Genomic DNA, 19,872 nt, shown 5'->3' with positions numbered 1-19,872 from the left:
TTTGTACTCACTTCTTTGTCCAGGCCTCCGTAGCTGGACAGTGTAATTCCAAGGTATTTTATTTCCATTACTTGTTCAATACTGATGCCATCAATTTCTATTTTACATCTGATTGATTCTTTACTGATTACTATTGTTTTAGTTTTTTGAGATGAAATTGTCATATTGAATTATGTTGCTCTTATGTTAAAACTGTGAACTAATCTTTGCAGACTACCTTCATCTTGGCTATCAGTATTGTGTCATCTGCCTAACAGAGTATTTTTACTTCTTTGTTTCCCATTCTGTATCCTCTTCCTTTGTTGACGCTTTTGATGATTTCATCTATGATTAACTTGAAGAGCATAGGGCTCAATGAGCTCTCCTGTCTTATTCCGCTGCCTATGTCTATAGACTCTGTAAGTTGCCCATCTACTCTGACTTCCATTTTGTTGTTTTGGTAGATGGTTTCAATAGTTTTAATGAAATCTAGGGGAACTTCTCTATTATTCAGAAGATGTATTACATCTTTGAGTCTTACTCTGTCAAATGCTTTCTTCAAGTCTATTGTCAACAGTCTATTGTTCAAGTCAACAATGTAGAAATCCTGGTCTATTATACTCCAGTGATTTGTCAGTAATTTGCTTTATGACGAATATTGCATCTATAAAAATGATCTTTCAGTACAAAAACCCTGCTAAACTTATCCTCTGATTCATTAGGGTCCGGTTTCACCAACAACAAATAAATCAATGAATATATTCGTCTATTAAAATTTAATAGACGTTTATATTTATATTTTGTTTCAAAATAATTTTGATAATTTAAAGTTGAACTGGCGAATTTACTTTCTTCTTAATATTTACAGCAAGATTAACTTACCAATTTATTCGAAGAGTAAGTATTTATTTGATAAATATATAAAATAAGTCTCATTTGATGTTAGTAAAATTTAGAAATGTCAGTTTATTGGTCGAATAACTTTATTCATAGAATACACTACTATTTGTTGTTGGTGAAACCGGCCATAGTTCTTGTAGAATTTTAGTCGTAAGTTTTAGGGTAGTATTTAACAAATTGATACCTCTGTAGTTTTCAGGCTGTTTTTATCTCTTTTTTTGAATAGTAGAATTAGTTCATTCTCCATTCTTCCAGTATTTTAAAATTTTGTTAATTAATGTATTAATGTTGTTAATTGCTGCCATTGCTGCTCTATAATACTTCAGTAATTCATTTGGTATTCCGTCTTTAATTGCAGCTTTTCTGTATTTTTTGAAATTCTTGTGTGCTTCTTTAGGGTAGTATTTAACAAGTTGATACCTCTGTAGTTTTCAGGCTGTTTTTTATCTCTTTTTTTTTTGAATAGTAGAATTAGTTCATTCTCCATTCTTCCAGTATTTTACTGTTTTATAATTTTGTTAATTAATGTATTAATGTTGTTAATTGCTCTGTCATTACTGCTCCATAATACTTCAGTCAGACCAGTACTAACATATGTGGATGCGAAACATGGACCATGACCAAATCAAACGAAGAAAAGCCAAGACGCTTTGAATGAAAAATACTTAGAAAAATTTTCGCACCTCACCACGACATTAACACAAACCAGTATAGGATCAGAACCAACATCGAATTAAAAGCACTTTACAATGACACTGATATTGTCCAAAATTAAATCACAGCAACTAAGAGGGGCAGGCCACATGCACAGACTTCATAACGAAAGACTTGTAAAACTGGTATGTGAGGAGATTCCTACAGGCAAAAGACCACTTGGACGTCCCAGAATGCGATGAAGAAATAACATCCAAGCAGATCTCTGGAAAATGAACATTCCATTTGACCCTAGGTTGATGGAAGACTGAAGAAATTGGAAGAAAGTTGTACAGTCAGCCAGGACCCACCCAGGGTTGTAGCGCTACATCAGGGGCGGTTTCTCCATTGGTCATTTGTGCAGTGAACACCCAATCAAATTTCATTAAAATACATATTTTTAAAAATCTCATAAATATCATTAAAATATTTTTTCTTAAATCTCATAAATATCATAGTATCATTAAAATATAACTGTATTTATTAATCACATAATTTGTTCGCACAACACTGCTACGCTAGAACGTGGTAAGTGCAGAATTCAAATTGAACCCAGCCACTATACAGTAACCCTATAGAAGAACGAGAGCTCTTAAAAATACGTGAACCAGGGATTCTCCTATCTTAAAACATTGACCATTTGTGCACTGCACACAGAGACCGGGGCGAAGCGTTTCGATTCACAGTTTGGCATTTTCTGTTGTGGGATTTTATTAAATACAATTTTGGTAGGTAGTTTTTTTAGGATGGTGGAGCCTTATTCAGTAAAGTTTATAAAAGAAAATGCAAATAGTTTCGAAAATCGACTTCTTATAAAAAGAATGGACTAACTTGGCCGGAGATAAACTTGGTACAAGAATTTGCAATAAGAAACAAAAAGTTTAAACATTGTTTTAAAGTTGAACAATATAGAAAAATTTAGTGATTATGTGGGTGTGATAAACTACATTCTTTATTATGTTCTCCATGTTTAGTATTTTCAAAGAATAAAACTATAATTTCAATCTCTGTCTTTGGATGCCGTTAATATAAACGGATTTTTAAACAGTTTTGACAAAGCCATTTCATTATTCGTAACTTCTGCCTCCACCTTCACCATTGAAGAAGCGCCATCATTCAGTAGGTATCATATTCTGCACAAAACAAAAAAAGTGTGTGACATCCTGACTAATCGGGTCAAAGATAGGTTTCATTTTACAGAACATCTTTTGGCGAGGCCCCAAAAATTTTTCGCCTGCGGCGCATATTCACCGTTTGTATAATTACATTCTTTAATTGAACACCCTCCTTAAATTACCACGAGCCGCCACTGCGCTACATGATGATGAATACTTCAGTAATTCATTTGGTATTCTGTTTTTAACTGCAGCTTTTCTGTTCTTCAGTTTTTCAAGTAAGTAGGTATTTTTTTAACTTCTTGTGTATTTATATTAAATTCTTCATTTGTGGTAATTTCTGATATTTCTGATTCTAGCATCATTTTTGTTCTTCCTCTGCATAGAGCTTTTTTAGATAGTTGGTACATGTATCCTTTTCTAAATGTTTTGGTTCTATTAGTTCCTGTACATTCGTTCTTTGACCTCTTATAAACTGCCATATTTTCATTTGCAGACCATAAAAATCATGTTCCACAGAATCAGAAGTTGTTCTGCTATTTAATTAATACATGGTATAGCGTTTAACCTCTTTAGGACGGGTGAGCAATATATCTGACGGAAGAAAAATTGCTACACGGACTACAGACAGATATATATCTGCCACTATGTTTACCAGTCTCCACAGTGTATGAGTAATCAGCCAAAGTTTATAAAATGAAACTGGCAGGTAGACGACTGGCAGTTATATCACGACTTGCTAATCTGCCAGACAGATCACAGACCTAAACAAGTCCATAATTTTTTTATTCTAACCCATATGTTCCGTCGTTCCACAAAGCAGGCTAAAAACTGCTGTCTGTGTGACACTGTGAGGTAAAATAGGTACAGTCCTGAAAGGGTTAACTGTTCACATAGCTTGATGTTTCAGTGTTATTTATTAAATGATGAAAATTGTAAAAAGCTATTGATTGGTTCACTGGTTAGCTCCAGTTCTGCCGTGCTAAGCCCAAAGGCGGTAACTGATTTTTTATCGAACATGAGATTGTTGTATTTCTACGTAGATTATAGGTATTTATAATATTTTTACCAAGTCCTTGGAGTTGTAGAACTATTATAATGGGTATCTAGAATATATTTACAAAGTCTTTGGAGTTGTAGAAGCATTATAATATAATGAAACCTACCTAGAAATACAAAAATGTCATTTTCGATAAAAAATCAGTTACCGCCTTTGGGCTTAGCACGGCAGAGTTGGCAATCCATTATTTAAATTACAGTCGTTAATATTTATAAAAATGTATTATAACATCATAATTATGAAAAAGTATTATGAAGCTAAAACACTTGATATGTAAGTTTATTAGATACTTATCTTGGAAACATAAAAAAGTTAAATAATCTACATGAATGACAAATAGGATTTTCCCAGTAAATCTATAAACTTGTAATAACAGAAACCTTAGTAAATTCTGTTCTCATACACCTTTTTAGAGTAGTAACATGTTAAAAAACATAAATTTCATACAAACTAGCATTATTAGGGACTGCTATCTTCAGTTAAATTACAAGGAGTAAATAAATAATTTTAAATTGAAACTATATTTTAGATTTATACATATTTCAAAGTATATCACAATTATGTATGGATGAGTTTCAAATATATAGGAAAATAAGTTTAGTAACAAAAATTTAAAATTAAAAAAAAATTAGGCCCCCAGGCAGGTGGCATATTATGTTCTCTGATTATATGCAATACTAATACTAACGCCTCTTTTTGCAATGAACAGTCTACTACTCACAATCATTAGCGATAACATATTGTTATTTGATATCGACTGTAATATGCAAAGATAAAAAATATTAAAAATACATACATACCTTTAGAGTCGCAATCTACACAATATTTATTATCTTCATCCCTTAACAGAGAGTTGAGAACTGATTGGCATTTATCTTGTAATTGCTTGACTTTATCTTTTTCTGGTTTGAGACTCATTTTTCCTTTTTAATTGTTTATAAACACATAAAAAAGTTCATAAATGACAACTCAGGGGTGGTTGCCATTCACAAAACGTCACTGTCTGATATACGCATGCGTTGTCAATTCGATTTGATTACCGGCTGGTGGGGATATTTGTAAATGTCAAATAGTAGATCTTCAAAAAAAATTCTTTTACCTAAGTAGATAAAGGCCATCCGAAATTGAAAGACGATGAGCTAAATTGTCAGTTTGACCATAGCCACCTTTACTTAACAAGCCATGAAGAGAAAAAGGCAACATCGCAATTGATGACGTGCGTAGTCCGACTTTCGGACTACCGCTTTTGAAAACACAATTTTAAAGTAGAAATTCTGGTAAAATTTATAGTATTTTTTGAGTCGAACAAGAAAATATTATTAATTAGAAGTTTGTACAATATAAAATTAAAAGTACTTCCTTGTAAGTAACGTTTATTATACAAAAAAAAACCAATAACAAGAATATACATGGGATTATTTTTTTTCGAATCCTAAGAAAACTAATGAGTATTTTTCAAAAATTTAAACGCAGAATGAAAGATTACGTTAGGACCGAGGGCCGAAAATCCCTGAAAACTTCTATGTTTATTTTAATAAGTTACGGGGGCGAAAAATTAAGAAAATTTAGTGTGATTTTTAGTTTCAAATATGTCATTCAAAAACAACTTTTCATTCATTCTAAGGGACTTTCGGCCCTCGGTAATAAAGTAATCTTTCATTCAGCGTTTAAATTTTTCAAAAATACTTATTAGTTTTCTCAGGATTCGAAAAAAATGATTGCATTTAAAATACACTGAAAATTTTGACAGGCGTCAAAATTTTGCATTTTGTTCCTTTCCCTTTAAAGTTTTTCGCACTTATTTAGAAACACCCTGAATTGATAAAGAACAAAAATCTAGTTGTTAAAGTAACTTTTTTTATTATCCAAAAGCGAAATAATAAAAAAACCAGAATGTTATTAAGAAAACCAGAGTCTATAGTTAGGTTATTAAGTGAAATACGTATAAATATAACAAAACTAATAAATTGAGGTAAAAATAAAATAAAAATCTGTGGCTAACGGACTCGCATTCAAGCCATTTTTTCTCACACACACACACACACACACAGAGTCTATAGTTGGGTTTTAATATATTATTATTATTATACAAAAAAAAAACAATAACAAGAATATGTGTAAAATACTTTATTTTAAATAAATAATATCTTTATTAGTGAAGTGTTGGGGTTTAGAGTCGATAACTTTCTTTTTTTGTTATTCCTCTTAGCATTACTTTTCTTTTTATACTTTTTTGAAAATTCATCACTTTGATGGCTGCTATTTTTGTTTTTTGTATAATTATTTAAAACAATATTACACATAATTTTTATAATAGCAGAATCAACTTTGAAGGCATTTCCCCACATTCACACTCAAATTCAAAATTTAAATGAAAGCCTTCATGTTGTAAACTTTTCATTACCAAACATAATAACAGCTTCAGGTGACAATTGTGCTGCAAAAATAATTTTTCAAGATTGGGACTATTTATAATAAATTCGAATGTTGAACAAAGATGATAATAAATAAATTTTACTGAGTCTGTTGCTAAGCACAAACCATCTCTCTGCAAATAATCGTAGTAATCTGCTCCAGTTGTCTCTCCTTTATTGCAGAAAACAAGCTGTTTGAAATGTTCACAATATGTTATAGCCTGATTCTTTAACAATACCCCTGTAATAATATTGTTGCTAAATAAGTAAATTTTCATTGTATATATACCGGGTGTACGAATTAAACTGTCTTTTTTTTCTCAAAGTTCGCATCACCCTGTGGAATATTCATTCTAAGGGACTTTCGGCCCTCGGTGATAAAGTAATCTTTCATTCTGCGTTTAAATTTTTCAAAAATACTTATTAGATTTTTCAAGATTCGAAAAAAATGATTACATTGTTACTTTCCCTTTAAAGTTTGTCGCACTTATTTAGAAACACCCTGTATTGATAAAAGATATATTATCTAGTTGTTAAAGTAGCTAACTTTTTTTTATTATCCAACATAAGCGAATGAATAAAAAACAGAATGTTAAGAAAACCTGATCGAGGCTATAGTTGGGTTTTAATTTCACTATTTTATAAATGCCCGTTATACAATAAAAAATTAACTGCTTAGCAACAATATTATTACAGCAGTATTGTTAAAGAATCAGGCTATAACATATTAAAAAAATCACTTGAATCGGCCAACAGGTTTAGTAAATATAAGACATCAAAAATGACAAAAATTTTAAGTGGACGCATTTCTATATGCACGTAAGTTTATATAAAAATATATTATACTATAAAATATATTATATAAAAATATATTATATTGAACTAAAATCATCTTAATACATACCTTTTAATACTCTTTATAATTTGGAGCACGAAATATTGTAAAATGTTTGAGTTTTTCTGTAAATACAGTGAATATTATTTAAAAACATTTAAAAATAAATGAGAACTGTCAGAATTAACCGGTCTACGCTTAGATGTTGCCAAGTTTCAACTTCATGGCTTGTAAAGTAAAGGTGGCTATGGTTTGACACAACTGAACTGTCAAAGTGTCAAAAAACGTTTTGGGAATGTTTACAAAATTTAAACTAACCTGAAAAAAAGCTAAACAATAATTTCAAAAATCATTCCAAAATGAATCCTTTAACGTAAGTCAGTTATCAATTATTATTTATTAGATTTAGTAATACATATTATTGTTGTAGGAATATGAAAAATGTTTTAAAACTAAGCGAGAATGAATTGGGAACGAAAAATAAGACTTCTTGGCATGATCAGTACAGGGACAGTGCCTGGATATTTGTTGGGGGCCTACCATATGATTTGACGGAAGGAGATATTATTTGCATATTCTCACAGTAAGTTAATGACATCCTGATGTATCAGAAAATTCATGATAGATACTCAAAATTAACAGATTATTACTCTTCTATGCCACTCATTTCTGTCTATGGTGCCTTCTTCACCTAAACTTTTCTCTCCCAAGTCCTCAGTCAAACAGTCCTTGATTTGTGGGTTACAACCTTTTACCTTTCAACCATTAACAATAACAAACAATTTTAGCAATTCTTATTCAAATGGTAAACTATCAAAGTATTCTCACTTTCAAGCATAAACACCTTTACTACTTAAAAAAATAATCGCAGCATTACCAGGAGCTACACGTGGGATACTGCTGACATTCCTTGTTTTTGTTCTGTAGCACATGGACAGTTCTCGTTCTTTGTCTGTGAAATAATTAAGTAAAACCTGTGATGTAAGGTTTTAATCAACATAAAATTAAACAATATTAACAAGAGAATAAACTTGGCAGTGACACTGACTAATGTCAAACACTGACAGAATAAAGTAGTCTTTATACTATTACAAATATTTAAAGTGCAGCCAATGCAATACCAAGGTGGTTGGGAGGAGAATATCACATCATTCTCCCACACTATAGTCTTTCAAATACCGTGGTGAATGACGACCTCTTTCAGATCTTCTAGGCGCTTCTGAAGGAGGTAATGAGCTTCGCTGAGAGCACATTGGTTGTACTTTAAGAGGTAATAAGTTCGGAGGAGAGGGAGATATAGTCATATCTGCCTGGGGCGGTATGTTTTGTGTAGTTGTATCATTGGATGAGGAATCATTGAGACTTAAATGTGATTCAAGTGGGCCCTCTACTAATACTGATTCTTGACCTGGTATATCTAGTGTTTCTCCTTTACCTTGTCCAATTGGATGATGATTAGACACAGTGGTCTCCCGTCCATCTTTCAGTTTAACAAAGGAGTAATCAGGATTTGCCTCTATAACCTCTACTTCTTCTACGATAGGTTGGTACTTGTTTTTCCGATCGAACCTTTTCATCAAGACAAGTCTTGATTCTGTTAGGCATGACGGTACTGTATTCCCATTTGGAGATCTACGTGTGTGCACGAACATTCTTTTGTGTGGAGTACAGTTAGTTGCGGTACATAACAATGAACAAATGGAATGCAGCACATTTGGTAGATATTGTTCCCAAGTCTCAATGGGTGCTTCATGAGATTAGTTATAGTCATATGTGTGTGTGTGAGAGAAAAAATGGCTTGGATGCGGGTCCGTTAGCCACAGATTTTTATTTTATTTTTACCTCAATTTATTAGTTTTGTTATATTTATACCTATTTCACTTAAATGACTATATTTGTTTCTCTCAAGTAGTTAATGAGTAATTTAAATATTTCCATTTTATGACAACTTATTAGATATTCTATACTAATTGGAAAATGAACTTGTGTTTGTCGTAAATTGTAATATAATTGATTTATATATCTCTCGTTAATTTTGCATTCAAAGAAAATATGGTTCAATCTCTAATCGAAACATTATCACAAAAACAGACTGATGAATTAACTATTCCTAATTTGTGCAGATGTGCCTCATATTTTCCGTGTCGAGTTTTTAATCTGACGATAGTAGAAATATCTTGCTTTGGCAGGTTATACTTAAATATGTATTCAGGTGGAGGAGGAAGTTCTTGATGTAAAGAAAAATATAAATTTTTTGATATGCTTGAAATATTTTTCCATATTTTATTTATTCTAGCTTTGACGTCATTTATTGCATCTGTCGATAAGATCTGAGTTAGAATCTCACCATTTTTTACTGCTTCTTTGGCCAACTCATCCACTTTCTCATTACCCAGTATACCGGCATGCCCTTTTGCCCATATAAATACTACTTCCACTTTAGACAAATTATTTTTTATATTACATAAAATTTGTGATTTGTATGAACTAAAATCAGTGTTTTTAATTACATATATTGCAGATCTGGAGTCTGTTACTATCACAGCTTTTTCAATATTATTCTCTTTGATCCATTCTAGAGCTTTTTCGATGGCTATAATCTCAGCTGTAAAAATACTACTAATACTAGATAATTTGTAATTATTATGTTGATGGGTATTTTGCACATTCATAGCACATCCTACTCCTGTTTGATTTTTAGAACCGTCTGTGTAAATTACTGTGTAATCCACAAAGTCGCTCAGTATAGATTTTACTAAAATATTATTTAAATGATTTGATTCTGTATATTTAGGAATTATGATTCTTGGTTTTTTAATCAAAGTTTTATACGGAAATTTATAAATTGGTAATAATTTACTGTTGTGTAAAGTCATAGTCATAGTCATACTTTATTGATCCTTTAAGACATTCAAAATAAATGTCTAGGATACGTCACTACAGAATTCAGTATAAAAAAAGCATTAATGTGTATTCGCGGTGTGCAAGTACTTGGAAAGGGAAACGAGGAACGACCCTGTGCGAGTCACGGAGAAATATTGCAACTATCTTAAATAATTCATATTGTCAATTGAAATTGTCAAATTGAGGTATATTTCATACCTTCTGTCAATGAAGCAGAAAAATTATATATTGCTCCACAATATTGATATGATACGGAATTATTATATAAAGGTAAATTTAATTAATTGTATTTTGCTTGCAGTACTGCATTTTAATAACTAATTTTATTTACTACATACAATTGTTGATGTTTTCATAACATAACCTGAATCTTATTTTTTCTTCTTATTATTTTTTTTGGACTATGGCCTTGACAATTATCCAGTAACCAGGACTAATATAATTGGCCAATATAATTAAAAGTGCGAATAATAGTACAGAGCGTAGAAATAGGGGTCGCTTTGCCGAACTTGCACGGTCCCAATAATACAATATTCACAGTGTAACAAAATTGACAAAACATAAAATATATAAAATAACATTTTTACAAGTAAAATATGAAGCTACTGCAGTTTGTCCTCCAGATATTCATTTATAGAATAATATGCTTTTCTTAAGAGTAAATCTTTAACATTTTTTTTAAATCTAGTGGAAAGTGGTATTTCTTTCACAGTTTTTGACAAATGGTTGTATAAGGTCAGTCCCATATATCTGAAGCTATTTTGAAATTTGGATGTTCTGTGTTTAGGAACTCGTAAAGATTCAGCACTTCTTGTATTGTAATAGTGATTGTCTGCATTTACTGGAAATGTATTTATTTCCTCTTTTACATAAAGTAAACATTTATAGATATATAGGCAGTAGAAAGTTAAAATTTGATGTTTAATAAAAATTGGTTTACAAGATTGTTGATAATCCAAATTAAAATTTTTAAGGATTTTTTTTTGGGTAATGAACACTTTGGTACTATCTACCGAGTTCCTCCATAAAATTACATTATAGCACATGTGGCTGTAAGCAAGGCTATAATAAACGTTTATTAATGCCGATATGGGTAGTGTGTTTTTAATTCTAGATATAGAATTCTAGAAAATATTAAAAGCTTTATTCAATTTCATGTTCACTGAATTCACTTGCTCTGACCATTTCAGATTACAATCAATGAACACACCCAAAAACTTTGTAGAGTGAGTGGAAGATAACATATTGTTTCTATCATGGATGGTTAAGATATAGTCATTGGTAGATGAGTTGTATGAATGAAAATAAATAATTTCTGTCTTGTCAGTGTTTAATATTAGTCTGTTGGTATTACACCAGCATATAAAGCAGTCAACAACAGTCTTCATTATCATTTTTAATTCCTCGAGTGTACGTGCAGAGACTATTAACGAGGTATTGTCAGCAAACATTGATATTATAAGTGCCCTTATGTGATTTGGTAGATTGTTAATACAAATTAGGAATAATAATGGTCCCAGCACGGATCCCTGTGGTACTCCTTTATTTGTCGTGTATGGTTCTGAGCTTGATTCTTTAATTTTAACAACACTCTTCCTGTCACTTAAGAAATTTATTACCCATTCTAGAAATATCCCTCTAAAACCAACGTTATAAAATTTATTGCGAGTAAATGTTATGTCGAAGCAGTCAAAAGCTCGTGATAGATCAAAAAATAGTCCTGCTACGTGGTTTCCACTATCTAATTCATCATAAATACGCTCAAACAAGCTGCATGCAGCCGTGAGTGTAGACTTTTTTGGTCTAAATCCGTGTTGGTTTGGAGTTAATAAATTGTATTCTTCTATAAAATTAACATTCTGTTGTATATAACCTTCTCTATTACTTTGGAAATTATGCTAAGGACAGATACTGGTCTATAATTTGAAATATCATGAGGGTCATTCTTTTTGAAGATTGGAATAACTTTTGCCATTTTAAATATGGATGGAAATTGGCTGGTTGTTAAAGGATTCGATAAAATGGGTTAAAGGATTCGATATATGATCACTAATCAGTTTTATTATTTTTACAGATATGTTATCAATACCAGTACTAGGCTTATTTTTTAATTGATCGATTGTATTTTTTATTTCAATTGGAGTTACGGGTAAAAAGAAAAATGTTTGGTTACACATTTTTGAGGTAGTACAAGAAGAAGGCAACGATGTGCCAAAATGAGTTTGAAGATTGTATTCTGTAATTGTAGCAAAATATGAGGCAAACGAATTAGCAATATCACAAGACTTGGTAATAATTTTATTATCATAATGTAGAATAATATCAGACCTGTTCTTTTGCCTACCAGTTTCCCTGTTTACTAAATTCCAAATTGTTTTTGGTATATTGTAAGATTGATTAATTAAGTCACTATGAAAGTTTTTTTTAGTATTTATTAATAGAGAATTATATTCTTTTTTGTCTGTTTATAGGTATCTTGAGACTCGAGACTCCCTATATTTTTTGCTATCCAGTGTAGATTTTTTAGTTTTTTACTAGCGTGTCTTACCTCATTTGTTACCCATGTAGCCTTATTTGTTTTGTGTGCTTTATACCGTGTTTTTATTGGACAATATAAATTTAGATTGTAATCTAAAATGCTAACAAATGAATTTGTGGCATATTCAGCATTCAATTGGGAATAAACTTCATCAAAAACTGTAGAAGAAATCCCTGCTTTAAACATCATCATATTTTCATCTGACATATCCCTGTAACTGATGGGTTTTTCATCTTTTTTCGATACTTTATTGGCTTGCAAATTTACACTAAGTGAAAATGCTTTATGGTCACTGAAGTGCCCCTCGAAAACATTTGACTTATAAAGATGTGGTTCGATATTTGTCAATATGTAGTCCAATTTCGTAGATGATGTTTTACCCACTTTATCTAAGAAAACTCTTGTAGGAACCTCAGGCGTGACTCTCAGATTATAACTTACTAAAAACTCGTTAAAATATTGTTTATTATTAGACATGACAAGATAATCAATGTTTAGATCCCCACAAATATAAATATCATGATGTGACTTACTGCATAGCTCCAATATATTATGTAATTTATACAGAAAACTCTGAACTTCTCCTGATGGCGAACGATAAACACTAATAACACAAATTTTCCTATTGGCTATAAACAGAGAAATCGCACAGCACTCACACACCATTTCTTCACTAAAGTTGGAGACATCTACTGTTTTGAATTTAATAATATCAGCTTTGATGTAGATGGAACATTCGACAAAAATAAGAGGCGATGTTGTATCCATTCAGGGTCATAAATTGGATGTTTTCTTCAGTGCACCAATGTTCTGATAGACAAATTATATCAGGTGTTTCTTGCAATGTTAAGACTTCAAGTTTGAGTAACTTATTTGTCAAAGATTGAGCATTTAGTTGCAATATTTTTAAACAACTGTCTGGTGATGATAAAAGTAACGTTTCTCTTGGATTCACAGGCCAGTTGAATAGCTTTCCATACAGTAGAATTCAACTTTTCCACTTGACCATTTCCTTGAGGATTATAAGCAGTAGTTATATTGTTGCAATTCCTCTGGAGTTGAGAAACTCTTTGACTTCAGCTGATAGAAATTGAGTCCCTCTATCGGAATGGATGTATGCAGACATTCCAAACATCATGAAAAGTTATTTAAATTCTTGATTACAGTTTTGGCACCAATGTTGCTACATGGAAAAGCAAATGGGAATCTGGAATACTCATCTATTACCGTAAGAATATAATGATTATTGGTATTCGAAGGCAATGGTCCTTTAAAGTCGATACTAAGGTGTTCGAAGGGAAATGTGGCTTTTATAAGCTTCGGAAAAAGCCCTTCATTCTTAAAATACCTGGGTTTGATTTTAGCACATACTTGACAGTCACGAGCCATAGTCTTGACTTCATCGAGAGAGAAAGGTAAATATTGTAGTCTGCTACCATCTGGCTTTATATGGTTTGGGCCTATATTATAACCGAGTAAGTTTATTACTGTTTGATTAAATTTGCTCTTCGTTTTGTTTGGAGTCAAGCCGTATTTGTCTGTGGGTTTCAGAAAGTTCTCAAGATTTTTGTCATGTTCTACTTTCGTCTTTCCACAAACAGTTATGTCATCAATGTAGGCATATGTCCCTTCAAGATTTTCTGTGCGTATGAGCCAGTCGATTGTTCTTTGAAAACTGGCTACACCATTGGTAACACCAAACGGAATATGTCGAAATTGGTAGTTTACCAGCGGCTTCAAAAGCTGTGTACAGCTTTTCATGTGGAAGGATTGGGACCTGATGGTATGCACTTTGAAAATCTAGTGCACTAAAGACAGTGAATTGACCCAATTGAGTTCCAAAGACACTTTGGAAACCATTTCCTCGATATTTGGTAGTGGATAGGCATCAAGTTGTGTGAATCGATTAACTGTCTGAGAATAATCAATGACAAGGCGCTTCTTGTGAGTTTCAATTTTGGTGACAAGGACTTGCGCTCTCCAAGGAGATTGACTTTCTTCAATAATGCCATCGTTTAAAAGCTTCACCTCATTTTTAATAAAAATCTGATCTTCAGCACTGTACCTGCGTGATTTTACTGCGATTGGTTTACAATTTGAAGTCAGGTTACAAAATAAAGGAACTGCAGGAACTGAGGCTTCAACGACACTACACACTTTGAATACTTCTTTAGGTCCTCCAAATTCAAACTCTAGACTCGAGTGGTTAGATAGAACATCATCATGACCAATTATTATATCAACACAGAGATTTTTAACTATAAGTAAGTTAATGTTGTCATAGGAGTGGTCACCAATTTGAATATTTTGACAAGTTACACCTGTAACTTGAGAGGAATGCGATAATGAGGCCATAGAAACAGTTTGCGTACATGGCTTCCTAGGGAGTTTGCATAAATATGTTAGCGAAGTCTTCATTAACAAAACTGACAGAGATACCCGTATCTATAAGGGCATCAGCACGAAGACCTTTTATAAAAGCAGGCACGATAGCTTTCTTCAATGAAGCAGGAGTAGCAGCAGGAATGCAGGCTGTACAGTTATCGTAGCCCTCAGATACATTGGTAGATGCACTAGTGCTCTTGTAGCGGCAAACCTTTGCAAAGTGCCCCTTTTTATTACAGGATTTACAGATGGATTCCCAAGCAGGACAGTTCTTCCTTGGATGTATTGGCCCACCGCAGAAAAAACATTTGTGTCCTGACCTAGAAAAGTTAGCAGTAGAGTTGGTAGCAGCTGTCACAGTGACATGTTCAGAATTCGTTGGAGACCTCTGTGACTCATTTTTTAGAAATATTTTTAAATTCTATTTAGATTGAAATAAAATAAAATAATAATTTAGACTCATAAATTTTTAGAAAATTTATATAGACTGACCTTCCTGGCTATTGTCCTAAATCAATAAGCCAGGTTTTGCTACCACATGGTGAGAAAAGCCAAAATTCATCAAGTGACATTCCTTGTTTTTCCCCTGTACTCTTCAAATGTATGTAGAAATATTAAGTGAAAGAGTTGTAAACACTCTGCAGTTCTATACACAATAGCAATATTGCCTTATGCATTTATAGATTTTTCACATTTTTTGCTTATTTTATCTGTAGATATATTTAATTAAATCTTAAATCTCTGTTCTTTTCTTTCAGATATGGGGAGATTGTAAATATTAATTTAGTGCGAGATAAGGATACAGGAAAATCAAAAGGATTTTGTTTTTTGTGTTTTGAAGATCAAAGATCAACTGTGTTATCAGTTGATAATTTCAATGGTATAAAAATTTTGGGAAGAATCATAAGGGTAGATCATGTTTCTGACTACAAAGTTCCAAAAGATGGTAAAAAAACTGATGAAGAAACGAAACAATTATATCAGGAGGGATGTGCTCCTAAAAGTGTAGTTCCTAGTATTAACAAAAGCCCACCAAGAAATTTGAGAGAGACGTTAGCTGACCAAATTGAGGCTGATATCAAGTTACCTCCACGTTTACCAATATATCCAATTAAAAAAGAAGATGACGATTTGCCAAAAATTAAAAAGGAAAAAAATAACGAAGTACCAGAAAAAAAGAAACATAAATCGAAGAAGAAGAGTAAAAATAGTAGTTCTGATGAAGAGGAAATATCGAGAAAACATAAACATAAAAGAAAAAAGGAAGATAAACATGATTTAAGTGGTAAACATAAAAAACATAAGCATAATAGTGATTCTAAACATAAGAGGTGAAAATAAAACAATGTATCAAGTAGCTATTTTATTTCTTTCAACATCCAGATTTCTTCCTTCATATTTATCCAAGTTATAATTATAAGAAAAACTAGTAATGGGTGTGGTTATTATTTTAGCACTACCTAAACATTCCCCATCTTTGGAAAAAACTGCATACTGTCCGTTTGTTAGTGCTCTTTTTTCCTCATATAATTTTACAGTTAATCCATGTGTGGTTTTACAAACTTCACATGGCTTCCAATGTTGTGTATGTTGAAATTTAAAATTACATTCTAAAATGTTGCTTGATTGAAGTTCAGGTGGCTCTGAATGAATCCAGTGAGGTACACCAGTGAAAAATAAATCACTGAGAAGGATGGGATGGTCAGTACCTGAAGCCTAGAAAAATTAAATTTTATTTTTTAAATGTCTTCGGCCCGGCGCAAATTGAACCTAAGCCAGACACAACCTGCGCCGGCGAACTGCGTAGACAGTTCTGCGCATCCTACTATCAGTTCATTCGTTCGCAGGTCAAGCTTGGGAACGTTTGTCATCGGCGTACAGTTTTCTTGGGCCGTGGTACGCGTGACTCACCTCCAGATGTTTATTTTTACTTGTTTTTGTTTGCGAGGTGGACGTATCTGAAATGAATACGGATGGTACCTAAGTACAATTTATTATGATAAATAAAAATATTAGCATAGTCAACATCCCGAGTGAAAACTGCGTTGTCTTTGTCATTAAATTCTGATAACTTTTGGTAGACTAAATAAGCGGCTATACGAAATTAATAATCAAAGTTATGCCTTTACAAAAACACATTATTAGAAAATATTCATGTTACTTAAAACCGTGATCGATAAAAATATCGTATTACCCTCAAATTCAACTTGTCGGCATATTACATTTTTGTTTATTACAAATAGTGTTATTTTTTATGACCGATCAGTAGCGGAAGGGTTATGAATTATGACCTGCAGTAATTGTAAATGATTGTTATTCGAGCACTAAATTGAGGAATATGAGTTATGACCGAGCAGTAGGGGAGAGATTATTTTAAATATGTAGGTATTATGTGCAGAAATAAAATACTCAGTGTAAGATATCGTTTTATGCACCCGCTTATTCAAATTCGATGTTTTCGAAAGTCATACCGCTATGACTACTAGGGACTTGTAAGATATTTTTAAAACGTTACTAGTTACAAGTACGGAAATACCGATTTTAAGTTGCCTACTCAATTCAGTACAAGAATCAGATACATCAGAATTTTGTAATCAGTACCACTGAGAATCGGTATCAAAAGTAACCGTTACATTTTTCGCACTGATTTTGCCCATCTCTATTCGCCACGTCGATAGCCAACCGTTGGGTTGGCTTGTGTTCAATACGCGGCACGCTAGAAAAACAAATGCACGGGTCACCCGTCCCACCGGCGCAGGTTGTGTCTGGCTTAGGTTCAATTTGCGCCGGGCCTTACACTACTCCAATAAATTAACGCACCATCTCAAAATTGGAACAGTTTTGATGTGTCGAATTTCCTAAACATGTTGTTCGATTTGAGTGATTTTTTAATGTTATAGCGTTATTCTTTAAGAATATTGCTGTAATAATCTTGTTGCTAGACAGGTAAACGTCATTGTATACCGGATGTAACATCATACTGTGTTTTTTCTTAAAGTTCGGAACACCCTGTGGAATATTCTACCATTTATAAAAATGTTGGAAATTAAAACTCAATTGTAGCCTTAAGCTTTCTTAACATTTTGTTTTTTGACTCATTCGCTTATGTTCGATAATAAAAGAGATACCTATGTACTTTTATATTACAAATGAGATTTGCTATTTGGTCTTGATCAATATCATTCCAAACCTCGAGAGCTACTGTTTCTATCCCTTGTAAGGGTCTAGGAGGTGGCAAATGCTGTCATAGTCTTCTGCGAGTTATGTCCCACAGATGTTCGTGCAACGTGAGGTCTTGCATTATCGTGCATTAGCAAAAAATGGTAACCAATATAAGAAGCCCATAGCATGGTACATCCAAAAACAGCTTTAAGGCTGTTCTATTGCATAACGCCAACAAATTCCCTTCACTCGCTTTGGCTCATACTGTAAGTAAATGAGAGATATGGTAGTATGAAACAAATTTTAGACATTATTCAATATGATAGATACGGATGGACAGTGGCGGCTTGTCCTATGAGGCAGGTGAGGCAGTGCCTCACCAGTATATCAATCGACTATTTACGTTATTTCGTTGTTTTATAATCAATTTTTTAAATATAATTTAGCTTTTTGAAATTTCCTAAATACCTTTATTTTTATGAAAAAAAATTAAAATCCGTTCGGTTCTGACTCTTTATCTTCTTATATAGCCGTCTTCCACGTGCCATTCCAACTTTCTCAAATAATTACAGTTGAAGCAAGCCTCACACCATCTGCAACAGTATGGGACAACGCCAACAGTAAAACCAGACAAAGACCACAAACCGGCAAAATTTGAAAAATGTGCCACCAATTCTAGGAACAAAATGCAACATCATAGAGGCCAGCCTCACGCTCCGCGGAACGGAATAAAAATAGCCGAATGGCCTCAGATTCCGCGAAACGGGATGAGAATAACCGAACTGAACCGACTACAAGCACCAGTCGATTGCAGATCATAGCTTTCTATGTACACGCGGTATATACGACTGGATTAGTTCCACCTAATATATTGTTCTGAAGCTATTTCTTTGTGGCATTTATGTAATTTATTATTCTAAATGAGAAATAAGATTATATAATTTAACTTAAAAAATGATTTTATTACGACGTTTACATTACGACGATGATTTTATTACGACGTTTATTACGGACGTTTACATATAAAAGTAGTTTTTAAGTGTTTCAAAAATGTTGTATTTTGTGTTTAGCCTTAGCTCATTCCCCATATCTTCCACGATTTTTGAAAAAACGCACACTCTTTTGTTATGTAAAATTTGAAGTTTTCAACATGGAATTGGAATTCAAAATAACTCTATGCACTGAGGCTGAAAGCAATTGAGTCGATCGCATTCACTGGAAAAGTTTTAGAGAACTAATCGACAGCAAATAGGATTTTTTGTCCGGAATTCTTTGTGGGGATATTTTGAATAGAAAATTTTTGTAGATTATTTGTCCGGGATTTTTTGTGGGGTCTTTTTGTCCGGAGATTATTTGTCCGGGGATTTTTTGTTCAGGGATTATTTGTCTGGGAATTTCTTGTCCAGGGATAATTTGTGAGGGTTTTTTTGTCCGGGATTATTGGTCCTAGATTCGTCCTAGCGTTATGACGTCACAAAATCCACCTTCTGGCCATTAAAGGGAAGCTAACCATAATAATAAAATTCCTCAGGTGTAGTGTGCCTCACCACCTTATACTATCACGAGCCGCCCCTGCAGATGGAACTTATGTATAGATCTCAACGTAATAGTTATCTTGTCTGGCTTGCAGGCTGGATATACAACGTTTTGCTGCTTTTTGTGTGAATGGGATAGCCGAGATCGCAAAAACCATTATAAAAAACATGGCCTGAGTGAAAATGCCTCGAACCTGGAAAGAAAAATGTTCAAAGCACATCTTTGGATGATTCTAAAGAAATGTACCTGCTACCACTTCATATTAAGTTACGCATGATGAAAAACTTTGTCAAAGCTATGGACAATAATGAACAACTATACCGGGTGTACCAATCAAACTGTGTTTTTTT

At 32.8% G+C, this 19,872-nt stretch overlaps 3 protein-coding genes across 22 annotated transcripts in view; 1 reads left to right on the top strand and 2 right to left on the bottom strand.

Annotated features, from left to right (window-relative positions):
- The window catches only part of LOC126887162 (stromal membrane-associated protein 1-like), a 58,259-nt gene extending 53,502 nt beyond the window's left edge, over positions 1-4,757 (bottom strand). For all 18 annotated transcript variants that reach the window (XM_050654527.1, XM_050654532.1, XM_050654536.1 and 15 more), the window contains exon 1: positions 4,548-4,757. In XM_050654527.1, coding sequence (XP_050510484.1) covers positions 4,548-4,665 — 118 coding nt within the window. In that variant the 5' untranslated portion in view covers positions 4,666-4,757. The remainder of the gene's footprint in view (positions 1-4,547) is intronic.
- A 40-nt stretch (positions 4,758-4,797) lies between these two features.
- LOC126887167 (RNA-binding motif protein, X-linked 2) lies at positions 4,798-16,181 on the top strand. 2 transcript variants are annotated; one of them, XM_050654552.1, is made up of 4 exons: positions 4,798-4,904; positions 7,254-7,369; positions 7,427-7,579; positions 15,583-16,181. In XM_050654552.1, the coding sequence occupies exons 2-4, from the start codon at positions 7,356-7,358 to the stop codon at positions 16,157-16,159; spliced, it is 744 nt and encodes a 247-aa protein (XP_050510509.1). In that variant the 5' UTR covers positions 4,798-4,904; positions 7,254-7,355; the 3' UTR covers positions 16,160-16,181. The 2 variants fall into 2 exon arrangements, with proteins under 2 accessions (XP_050510509.1, XP_050510508.1); XM_050654551.1 differs by lacking the exon at positions 4,798-4,904 and having other exon boundaries at positions 7,247-7,369.
- Positions 16,173-19,872, bottom strand: part of LOC126887163 (mitochondrial tRNA-specific 2-thiouridylase 1) — a 17,834-nt gene continuing 14,134 nt past the window's right edge. For both annotated transcript variants that reach the window (XM_050654547.1, XM_050654546.1), the window contains exon 6: positions 16,173-16,540. In XM_050654547.1, coding sequence (XP_050510504.1) covers positions 16,175-16,540 — 366 coding nt within the window. In that variant the 3' untranslated portion in view covers positions 16,173-16,174. The remainder of the gene's footprint in view (positions 16,541-19,872) is intronic.

This window comes from Diabrotica virgifera, chromosome 6, assembly GCF_917563875.1.
Source record: "Diabrotica virgifera virgifera chromosome 6, PGI_DIABVI_V3a".
In the NCBI taxonomy this organism is placed as follows: Eukaryota; Metazoa; Arthropoda; class Insecta; order Coleoptera; family Chrysomelidae; genus Diabrotica; species Diabrotica virgifera.
This window is presented reverse-complemented; position numbering and strand designations above follow the sequence as displayed.

Coding starts and splice junctions, on each gene's coding strand:
- LOC126887167 (XM_050654552.1), top strand. Junction 7,580..15,582: donor ATTATTTGCATATTCTCACA/GTAAGTTAATGA, acceptor CTTTTCTTTCAG/ATATGGGGAGATTGTAAATA.